General features: G+C 42.1%; 1 protein-coding gene across 3 annotated transcripts; it reads left to right on the top strand.

The window, feature by feature from the left end:
* The first annotated feature begins 142 nt into the window (after positions 1-142).
* rad51d (RAD51 paralog D) lies at positions 143-10,904 on the top strand. Of its 3 annotated transcripts, none has more exons than XM_034048265.3 (11): positions 143-437; positions 1,595-1,687; positions 3,133-3,194; positions 4,010-4,128; positions 4,815-4,896; positions 5,880-6,014; positions 6,427-6,522; positions 7,835-7,925; positions 8,495-8,565; positions 9,032-9,196; positions 9,318-10,904. In XM_034048265.3, the coding sequence occupies exons 2-11, from the start codon at positions 1,606-1,608 to the stop codon at positions 9,393-9,395; spliced, it is 981 nt and encodes a 326-aa protein (XP_033904156.3). In that variant the 5' UTR covers positions 143-437; positions 1,595-1,605; the 3' UTR covers positions 9,396-10,904. The 3 variants fall into 3 exon arrangements, with proteins under 3 accessions (XP_033904156.3, XP_033904155.3, XP_058854334.1); XM_034048264.3 differs by lacking the exon at positions 143-437 and adding an exon at positions 831-957; XM_058998351.1 differs by lacking the exons at positions 143-437; positions 1,595-1,687 and adding an exon at positions 831-1,252.
* Positions 10,905-11,217: the final 313 nt, after the last annotated feature.

The following is an 11,217-nucleotide window of genomic DNA, read 5'->3' as shown; positions in this document are numbered from 1 at the left end:
ACAAGGAAAAACGTTTTCACCTAGATGTATTAAAATGAAACTACACGTTTGTCGTGTGTTTCTTTCAAAACTGCACATGTGAGACCCAATAAACTATATAACAGCACAAGAACTAACACTTTTTTTTTCTTGTTCTAATATTTAATTAGAAAATATATTGCTGTCATATCTTCACAATGTCAAATCATGATGATTCATGGGTATAGTTCACCCTTCTGTGCACTTGTATTCCTGACAATTAAACCTTATTGACAGTCCAGTTTGTTTATATCCCTTCAAGGTAGTTTCTGCTCCTTCCAAACCTTCTGAAAATCTCCATCTACTCGGCATCTACATTGACACGATGAGCTGGACCGGCAGAGCTGAAGGTTGCTTTGTCAAATGATTTGAAAGCAATGAGGATTCTCCAGACAAGCTCAAAGCAAGCGCAAAGTCCGGTAAGAACCGATTTAGAGAACATGCACAATAACTCAGTATTGAAGCAAAACCCAGTGCTACTTAGATTGAATGCAAACACCATAAAACAGTGAGGGACATATAAAAAAGTCAATTAATGCATTTTAAAACTCCTTTATATTAGTATTTAAACAGTGGGCAATATACTGTATCGTTTAAATGATTTACTGAATAATCATTGATGCCGCCAAATATATTCGAGCAGATATTCTATATACAGTATATACAGCATATCATTCTATTATACCGTTGCTATCTTTGACCCTGTGACGCGAATAACCTTTTCATGAAACCCTGCCTCCTTGAGCCGGTTGGTTAAGATGATAGAGGGTGGAGTTTAGAGTTTGTATTTTTGACAAGCGGAAGAGGCGGGCCCTTGTTGGAAGTGTTGGTGCTGTATTACATTTCTGCTTTCCTGCCGACTGTGCTTTCAGAACCGTAGATTCCAAGCCTCGTATAGTGTTTCTGCTGTCAATCCGATCCGAATTCACCGAGACAAGGGCAAGTAGCTGTATTCGTGACACAAAAGCAGAACCGCACAATCTCAATAAGGTTATGTACACTTAACGCTGCAGTTTGCTAAACGGTAGTTTGTGCTTTTGCATCTGCGTCACTTTTTAACAATTGCAGATTATGAAGTGAGATTCTTATTTAGATAAATAGCTCCACGTTAGTTTGTATATTAAATGGTTTGCCAAGTTAATTTAAGACATTTCAGTACGGGAATGCATTGTATATTAGAATGAATGAACCGTAATGCTAAATCAGGACTCATTTGTTGCAAGTAAAACCCCTGGTAAGACTCCCTCAGAGCTACATGCTTAAATCACAGTTTTACCCGAGACCTCAACCCTTTATTTAAACTGCCCCAATTAAAATGATATTATCACAAGCACACCCCCGTTACCTCGCATTACATTCAGGACATTTCAATGACAATGTCATTAAGCGTTTCTGACAGTATTTGTTGTTGTGCTATATGAAGTTGAGAATCCTTTTTTAAGAGATGGCAGATTATGGTCTGAAGCCTTGTTTTTTTTTTGCATGTTCTGATTTTGATAATCACAAGAACAGACACCTGTCATATTTCTGGGCATTGCAGTTAAATCAATACCCTAATGCGATGTGATTCTTGCAGAATTGTTCGCCATGGTGATCCTAAGAGAAGGAGAGTGCCCTGGACTGACTGCTGAAGTGATTCAGGCTCTGAGGTCACAGAACGTTCGGACTGGTAACTGCAGCAGCATAACCTGTCGGCAGGGTCTGATTTACTGGAGAGCAGAGCAGTCTGATTAAAATTAGGGTCGATCCCAGGCTCCACTGTTAGTGGGAAGCGGGCTAGACACAAGATGTGGGACTATTTAAACACGACAGGCTAATTAGAACTCCTCTTATGCTGTATGTCTATCTTAGTTAGTCTAAACTGTAGAACTGAAAACAGAGGTATATTAAATGTTAATTTAATGTGCTCAATTATTTTACCCCTAGTTTTCTCTGCAATTTAAATGTTTAGTTACGCTCCCTCATCTCATAAACTCCTCAGTTCAGGAGACCTGAAGGTCAGTGGGTGTCCTCTGATCCCCAAAACAATCACCTGTTTACTCCCAGTAAAAAGATGTGAGCTACCAGCCTCTGGAGGACAACGGCCAGTCCTGCAGGTCTCCACTTGAGCCCACCAGGTGTCTGGCCAGTAGGGTCCACTATAGCGCCAGTGCTAGTGCTCCCTATGGAATCCCAGGAATAACCAGTGACTTCGCACAGTTAGGAACCTGCGCTCCCTTGACTGTGTGACTCAACTGCACACCACACAGCCGTGCTTTTACCAGGGGAGACGCTCAGGGACCCCTGCGCTCCCCTGACTGTGTGACTCACCCTGCGCACCACACAGCCGTGATTTTACCAGGGGAGACACTCGGGGACCCCTGCGCTCCCCTGACTTGTGTGACTCAACTGCACACCACACAGCTGTGATTTTACCAGGGGAGACACTCGGGGATCCCTGCACTCCCCTGACTGTGTGACTCACCTGCACACCACACAGCCATGCTTTTACCAGGGGAGACGCTCGGGGACCCCTGCGCTCTCCTGACTGTGTGACTCACCTGCACACCACACAGCCGTGCTTTTACCAGGGGAGACGCTCGGGGACCCCTGCGCTCCCCTGACTGTGTGACTCACCTGCACACCACACAGCCGTGATTTTACCAGGGGAGACGCTTGGGGACCCCTGCACTCCCCTGACTGTGTGACTCACCTGCACACCACACAGCCGTGATTTTACCTGGGGAGACACTCGTGGACTACTTTAATGCCGGTTTTAATGGCAATTTTAGTTTCATGGTTTATGGGTCTGATTTAATGAAGGGTGAGGGTCGATGGCTACAGAGTCACCTCAGTTCTGAAGACTCCTGCCTGCCATTGAGTGCTGGGGTTCTGAAGAGTGTGTACACTAGTTTTGTGTTCTGAAGAGTGTGCGCTGGTTTTGTGTTCTGAAGAGTGTGCGCTGGTTTTGTGTTCTGAAGAGTGTGCGCTGGTTTTGTGTTCTGAAGAGTGCGTGCACTGGTTTTGTGTTTTGAAGAGTGTGCGCTGGTTTTGTGATGAATGTTTTGATTGCGTGCTGGAGTTGTGAACAGTGTATGTGCTGGCTTTGGGATGAATTTTGTTTTTTTTGTCTAGTGGTAGACCTGGTCTCGTCAGACATCGAAGAACTCGCTCGGAAATGTGCGCTTTCATACAAGGTGTGTTTTGACAAAACATTGAAGACATTGAGAAAGGCTTGTAGTCTCAACCTGCCATAGAAATATATTCTACATGTGTATAATACTAATGGAATAGACTACCAACATGTACTAAATAAATAACTGTATAGTTACTATTGTACAAACACTAAGGCTGAAAGCGTATAATGCATATTTCTGATAACGTTTAGACAGAAAATGTGTACGTTTAACATTTGGATCACATTTAAATGTTTGAAGTCTAAACTAGTAGTTGTAGCTAACAAAATAATTGCATACATCTTACCTATTGGCATTCATTATATACAGTAATCTCAAATGTTTAAATTAAAAAAAGAATCACATTACAGTGAACACATGTATTTTAATTTTAAAACATGATATCTGGTACTAGGTTAAATATATCTCCCCATGCGTTCAGATAATGTTGCACTTGCTTGGTCATTTCACTGGCTTCAATGACTTCTTTCCTTATCCAACCAGCTGCTACCCCTCCCCAGTGATATGATTTCAGCCAGTAACCCAAAAGACACTGCTTAGGTGACCTAGGAAGTGCAACAGATATCTCAAGATTAAGGCATAGAAACTGAGAACGTTCTTTAACCTAAAGTCCAGATGTCATGTTTTAAAATGAAAATACATGTTTGTCATGTGTTTCTTTCAAAACTGCACTTTTTAGACCTATGTTGCTAGTGCAGAAGATCAGTTTATGGAATTATCTTGTTGGGTCCACTTCTATCAACAACCCTAATGTAAAGTGTTTTGATGGTAAAGGGCCATGCCCATGTCTTTGTGCCCATGCTGTGTGTTTGTAGACCCTGGTTGCAGTAAAACGTGTTCTCCTGGCTCAGTACACAGCCTTCCCAACCAATGGAGCAGATCTCTACGAAGAGCTTCTCAGCTCCACAGCCATACTGTCCACTGGGAACCCCAGGTTAGGCCTACATTTCAATTGCAAACGATCTGCAGAAATATCTTGCCACTGACATTTGCATTGAGCTGCTAAGCAAATTCGGTTTTACACATTTCAATACTGTACAGCAACCGCCTTCCAACTTACTCACGTAATGGAGTTGAAATGATCTGCATGTCGCTGTGATAATAACTAAAGTGTGTATTGCCTTCATTTTGCAGGTCTCAGAGTTTCCTATATGAAAAACACACACATTATGGTAAAGTGAATTCGATTTTTTAATGGTAAATTATTAAAGCTGTTAGAGAAGATTATTTTTGGAACGCTCCTTGAAGCCACTTCAAGTTAACTTCTTGAGGTCGCGTGAAGTAAGTCAACATTTTTATTTAGTGGCAGACATTTTTTTTTAATTTAAATAAACATTCAGGAAGAGTCATTGTCTAAAAAAACTAAACATTCTCCCAAAAAATACAGTTAAAAATCAAATATACTGTACATTAAACATAATTTGCCTCTTTCATATAAGAAAACGAGAGATCTGTGAAGTGATGGTAATACATATTAGATAGGATTTACTAGAATTGTTCTGTTAGCTATATGTACTTTAATAGGGATGCTACTGTATTTAATTAGCTGTAATCCCTTGCAGTAAGTATCTACACTACATGCTTTGAGATCTGAGACACCGTTGCTGTGTTTCTTCACAGTTTGGATAAGCTGTTAGACTCTGGTCTGTACACAGGCGAGGTGACAGAACTAATAGGAGCTCCAGGCAGTGGAAAGACCCAGGTAGGAATACAGAATAATACAGAAGAAATTGACCTGTTAAAGGAAATCTACATTTTGTTAAAGCGATCAATTGTAGCCCCCAAAATAACTCCCTAACTCTTACAGGTTGAGCACTTCCATTTGTTATGCAAGTCTCAAATGTCCAGTTTTGAAACCTGTACTTCTATTTTAAAACATGATATCTGGTAGTACTTTAGATTAAATAAATCTGTTAGCCAGCCATGCTTTCATATAGTGTTGCACTTGATTGGTCATTTCAACTGGAATTATCCCCAACCCGATCACTGGCTTCTTTCCTGTCTTAAACCAATCAGCTGCTTCCTCTATTGACTGACATGCTTTCAGCCAATAACACGACCCAGACACACTGCTGAGGTGACATGACCCAGGCAGTGCAAGCAGATAAGCATAGGAATGGAGAGCTTCCTTTAATATAAAGTAGTACCAGATATCATGTTTTAAAATGGAAATACATGTGAGCTGTGACATGTGTTTCTGTCAAAACTATACATTTGAGACCTATTTAGCTAATGGTCGTGCAAAACAGGTAAGATTTATGACATTATTTTGTTAGCTATACTTCAATATTTAAAGAATAAGCTGAGTGCTTATAGGAAAAACAATTCTGATCGTTAGGTTTCTTTAGACAATGAATGTATTTTTAAAAATACATATTTCTCCAGAAGAACTCCGACTCACAGAAGCTAGACACATTGGCTCGCATTTGAGTACCAATCACTGCTTTTCCAATGATTGATGTATTTTCAAAGTCGAGTTAGTCCCTGCATGCGACCTCTCAAAGTTGTAGCATTGAAGTATTTGCAAGAGCGTTCGATAAATATTCTTCACTAACAGCTTCAAATAAATGACCATTACAAGCATCAAATTCACTGTTACCATAATGTGTGCGTTTTTCATTATTAATATATATTATTATTTTTTTAGCAATTTTATTTTGTACTTTAACCTTTTCCCCTCTTCAGGTCTGCCTCGGTGTAGCTGTAAGTGTTGCCTGTGATCTGAAGAGGAATATTCTATATATCGACTCAACAGGGGGTTTGTCTGCCTCCCGCCTGCTCCAGATGGTACAGTCCAAGGCCTGCAAAATGGAAGAACATGTTAGTGTTAATGTACCTAAAACATCACTTAAAAATCATAATGTGATAAATCTTAGCTGTCATGTAGTTCCATTTAGATCTCAATGTGCAGTTTTGAAAGAAACACGTTATCTGGTAGTAGACTGGGTTTGTATCTGTTTGGTTGCCTTGTCTTCCAGGAAATCTGTTGCTGCTACACTTCCTGGGTCATTTCACCTCAGTATGGTCTTTCTGGGTTATCTTGCTGGCTGAAAAGCAGCCATTAGCGGAAGCAACTGGCTACTCATAGGAAAGTAGGTCCTGAAAGGCTGGTGTTAATGAAACTGAAAGCAAAGCCTGCAGACCATTAAAAATGAAAACACATGTTCGCTGAAGGTTTCTGAAGTGTCTGTGTGTGTTAGACCCCTAAACTGCAGTTCTGTCCTCTTTCCAGATGGAGGCGCTGCGCAGGATCCAGGTGAGACAAGTTTTCAGCGTCTTCTCCCTGATCGAAGCTCTGCAGGACCTCCGGAGCAGTGGCTTTCATCAGGTAGGGAAGAACAGGAGAGGCATGAGTAGACTGTTCATTCAGCCTTCCAGAGTAATCAAGAGAGACAGAATATATCTGGAGAACATGCCCCATGCCAGTGCGATGCCAAATCCAATTGGGTAGATGTATGTATGTATGTATGTACAGGAACTAACTTTTTAAATTTTTAAATGTTTAATTTTTTTTTTTTTTATTTAGTAGTCGGCAATTATTTTTTGTATTTTCTCCCAATTTAGAATATCCAATTATTTTTAGGCTCAGCTCACCGCTACCACCCCCATGCTGACTCGGGAGCGGCAAAGACGAACACACGCTGTCCTCCGAAGCGTGTGCCGTTAGCCGACTACTTATTTTCACACTGCAGACTTACCATGCAGCCACCCAAGAGCTACAGTGTCAGAGGACAATGCAGCTCAGGGCAGCTTACAGGCAAGCCCGCAGGTACCCGGCCAGACTACAGGGGTCACTGGTGGGCGGTGAGCTGAGGACACACTGTCTGACCTAAGCCCTCCCCTCCCAGGCGGCGCTCGGCCAATTGTGTGCCACCCCCTGGGTGCTCCCGTCCACGGTGGGTAATGGAATAGCCTGGGCTCTGACATCAGCATAAGACAATTACTTACCTCTCCACTACAGAGCTTCCTCTTTAGTTGAATGGTAAGACGTACGTCTTTGTGGTTCACATCCTGATCTTACCTCTCCAAGCCAAGCCATTACAGTGCTGCCCAAAGGGAAAGAATCCTGCCCCCTGTGGTTGAAACAGGTATTAATATCGGTGTTCTTTGCATTATAAGCTACAGCATGTATACTGGCTTGTGAGACACGTGATTCTCTCTAAAGTCGCTCTGGATCCTGGGGCACAGCGAGTGGTCACGGTGACGAGCCTGACGTTGAGCCTCCCTGAGGCTCGGTGGACTTGTGTTTACACTCGAGGACGAGCTTTGATTAAGAGGGGGGAGAATGGAATGGATCTTCTCCCAGCGACTGATGAGTTAATAATACTGACCTACTGTATATACTGATAAGCCATGGTAATGGATCTCCTCCCAGCGGCTGATGAGTTAATAATACTGACATCAGTATAAGACACGTGCTTACTCCTCGACTGCAGAGCTTGAATGGTAAGATGTTCATGTTTGAACCGTATGGTTTGCAGTTCGTGTCCAGCCCTTGCCTTTCCAATTCAATTGAATGGGCTGAGATGCCAGGCGTTTGTGCTAACGAAGAATAGTTTCATCACAATTCCATATCTGTAGCAGGTGTATTCATGTCAGCAATGGCAGTGTAATCGTAACAGGTGATGTATGTGTTGCAGGTGGCTGGTGGCAGTGGCTCTGTTAAGGTGGTCATTGTGGATTCGGTGGCGGCTGTTCTCTCCCCCATCATGGGAGGCAGGCAGACAGAAGGTGGGCCCTCCATTGACCTTCTCAAAGAGGTCTCCCCTTTCCAGTCTCTCCCAATGCTCCAGGCCTGGTCAGAAATCTATTGCTTAGCGTGGTGTCTTTCGTTAAAGTGCATATAGATTTACTGGAATGATTTTGTTAGTACCGTGTAGGTTATGCATTCTGTATCCACCTGGCACTGTTATGGTGAAATCTAAGTAAAAACACACTGATAAAATATAGCTTTCAGATGAGATGTCAACATTTTTCAATGCATTTCCCTAGTTTACTATGATTTGCCATTTTTTGTATATACTTTACCATACCTCTCATGTTTACTTTATATTAGCAGGATACTTTTGATGAAACTGTAAGTGGCTATTTCCTGTGAAAAAGGCAAAGAAAATGTAAACTTCCTCTAGACTTATGTAGTAAAGATCTCATGTTTTAAAAATCAATTCATTTCGCAATTTTGAGACCTGTTTAGTTAATAGAAGTGCAAAATAGGTAAGATTTATGACATTATTTTGTTGGCTGCACTTCACTATTCTGCACAATTTCTTGGCCTCAGATGCTGTGGTTTTGTTTTGTAGGTCTGTCTCTGATGATGCAGCTAGCTGGTGAGCTGAGAACAATGGCCAGGGATCTTGGAGTTGCTGTGCTGGTGAGCGATTATCAAGTATTCCCAGACATAAGAAAATACAGGAACATTTACCAGCATAAAGAGGCCATTTGGCCCAACTATGCTTGTCTGCTTCCTAGTAACTGGTTAATCTCAAGCCATGCTTTCAGTCTGTCTAGCACTTCCTGGATCATTTCACTGATTTTTTTACTGGCATCTTTCGTGTCAATAACCAATCTGCTGTCTTCCCATTTATCTGACATGCTTTTAGTCAGTAACATGACCCAGAAGACACTGCTGTGGGGACCCAGGAAGTGCAAACAGATAACCCAATAATAAGGCAAAGGAAGCTCTTAGTTTCTATAACCTTAAGTAGTACCAGATGTTTTAAAATGAAAATATGTTTGCTATACCAGAACTGCACATTGAGACCTGTGTAGCTGATGCAATTAACTTAAGTAGAGCATTGAAATTGACTATTTTCTGCACTTGCTGGGGTTTTGGCCAGGTGACAAATCACATGACGCGAGATGGAAATGGGGTGGTCAAAGCCGGTCTGGGGCGGTCCTGGAGTCACGTTCCTCGAACCCGAGTCCTGCTTCAGCGTGTTGAGAGGGAAGGGGCCAAACCCAGCGGCCTCCGCACTGCTACTCTGGTCAAATCATCTCGACAGGTACTAGTGAAAAAGACTTGTAGTCAAAACGTTTGTCATTGAATTGAAGTTTAGTTTTAAATTCAGCTCCACTGACTGTACACATGACCCCACTGTATATTCATGCTGCTGTCTGTTCCAGCCTTCACAGATTTCACAGGAGTTTGACTTGGGGGCCTGCAACCAACCTCAAGATTTACTTCCTGCACCCAGAGCGTAAGTGCAGCAGGGAAGCATTTCTGAGCGCACATAGCAAGGAGGAAAGACACCAACCTGCACGCCAGTCTAACCTAATCCCCCCTTCACCACCTGAGTCAGGGCTTCACATCCTTGAATACGTCTGGGTCAGTGGAGAAGACCCTGAAGAACACAGACTGGTGCAATTGGAGAAGCAAGTGTTGCCTTGGCCCTCCCAATACAGTAGATAACAGTGTTCTTTGACCTTTGACTTGTGAACTTCAGAGACTGTTGTGTCTGGTATCTTTTAGATTTGACAAGGTACCCAATCTGAGCAGAGTGGAATTCAGGTGTGAATTCACAGAAAATGCAAACTGTATATGTTGCATTAGTCAGAAACATCTAGGTGCAAGTAGCCTTATAAAAGTTTCCATAGTAAAAGCACAGCACAGTGTAATAAAGCACAGTGAAAGTCCAGACAGGTATGGTAAAGAATATTAAAAAACATGGCAAACCAGGGTAAACTATGGTAAATGCATAGAGTAGAAACATGGGAAAAGCATAGGAAAACTGCTGTGCAAATTTACTGTGGATAGTATCACTAAGATAGACAGAAACCTAAAACCTTTTGAGCGAATTTGATTAAACTGTTAGTGGGTATGTATATAGTCCACATGTTGTGAATGCACAGATCTTGCTACTTAATAAAACTGAGAGGCACACAGTGTTCTGCACAGGGAATCCCTGACACACATTCTGTATCTCAGAGCTGTATCTCAAGTCAGTTTCAGTCATGATAGACGAGATAACAGGACTGAAAGGCATTGATTGAGGGATGATAGGCGCTTGTAGAATTTTAGTTGAAACGCCATGGCCACAGAGACTTATTTACACAATCACAGTTGCATTACAGAATCCCACTGCTAGGGTATAGTTTCACATAAGTGATTTAGTTTAAATGCAGCACAGAAACCATGACCAGAGGACACAGTTGGAAATGAAGTGGCAATAGGAGGGAAGGACACTTCTTCACAGAGTAGTGAGGGTATGGAATGGGTTACCAAGTCATGTTGTTGATGCAGAATCACGTGGCTCCTTTAAGATCCAACTTGACAAAGTTTTGAGACCAATCGGCTACTTTGATGGGCAGAATGGCCTCCTCTTGTTTGTAATTTTTCTTGTTTTTATGCTCTTACAAGAAATCAACGATAAAAACAGTTAGAATGATCCTAAGAAAGTTTGCCGTACATGATCTGTGTCTCTCCACTCACTCAGTCCAATTAAGCAGTAGAGCTTTGCAACCCGATAGGCGGTGTCTTTACCTTGATGCAGAGCTGCTCAGATTCCTCTCCTCTCCTAGCATTGTTTAAAGTTATGAAGGAAAGCTGAAATGCGTCTGATCACCACTACAGTACAAAAAGTTTGCTTTGTGCATTAGAAGTTAGACATTTACTAAGATTGCGGTCTAAAATGTAATCCTGAAAAAAAAAATCAATTGAGGCATATCCTGGTGGGGATAGGTTGATTAAAAGAAAGAACTTTGTAATTCCAATAGCATTTAGCATAGACATTTATTTAGGGGCATCTCGATATTTAGTAAGCAAGTGTGAGGTGAAATGGGCCACGACTTCTACATGCACACAATCATTCTGTATGTGTGATTACTTCACTACAGCAACCCCTGCTCTGAACTGTTCCCTAGTCTGGGGAGCAGGGCTTTGATCACGAGCAACAGTCTGAATCGCTGCTACAGGCTCATGACCCAGAGAGGAAGAGCAGATTACGGGCAGGACCTGGGTGGGTCTGCCAGAAAGCTGTTCTTTCTGGGGTTATTGACATGTACTTCATGCCAGATCAGCAGCTGT

The sequence above is a fragment of the Acipenser ruthenus genome, chromosome 24, assembly GCF_902713425.1.
Source record: "Acipenser ruthenus chromosome 24, fAciRut3.2 maternal haplotype, whole genome shotgun sequence".
Taxonomy (NCBI): domain Eukaryota; kingdom Metazoa; phylum Chordata; class Actinopteri; order Acipenseriformes; family Acipenseridae; genus Acipenser; species Acipenser ruthenus.
The sequence above is the reverse complement of the archived record's forward strand: the minus strand, read 5'-3'. Positions and strand labels throughout refer to the sequence as shown.

What these genes read in the sequence shown, in the direction of transcription:
- rad51d (XM_034048265.3), top strand. Translation starts at nt 1,606, where the DNA reads ATGGTGATCCTAAGAGAAGGAGAGTGCCCTGGACTGACTGCTGAAGTG. An exon ending in CAGGCAGTGGAAAGACCCAG is followed by an intron (nt 4,897 to 5,879) that starts GTAGGAATACAG and finishes TCCCCTCTTCAG; the next exon opens with GTCTGCCTCGGTGTAGCTGT. An exon ending in CCTGCAAAATGGAAGAACAT is followed by an intron (nt 6,015 to 6,426) that starts GTTAGTGTTAAT and finishes TCCTCTTTCCAG; the next exon opens with ATGGAGGCGCTGCGCAGGAT.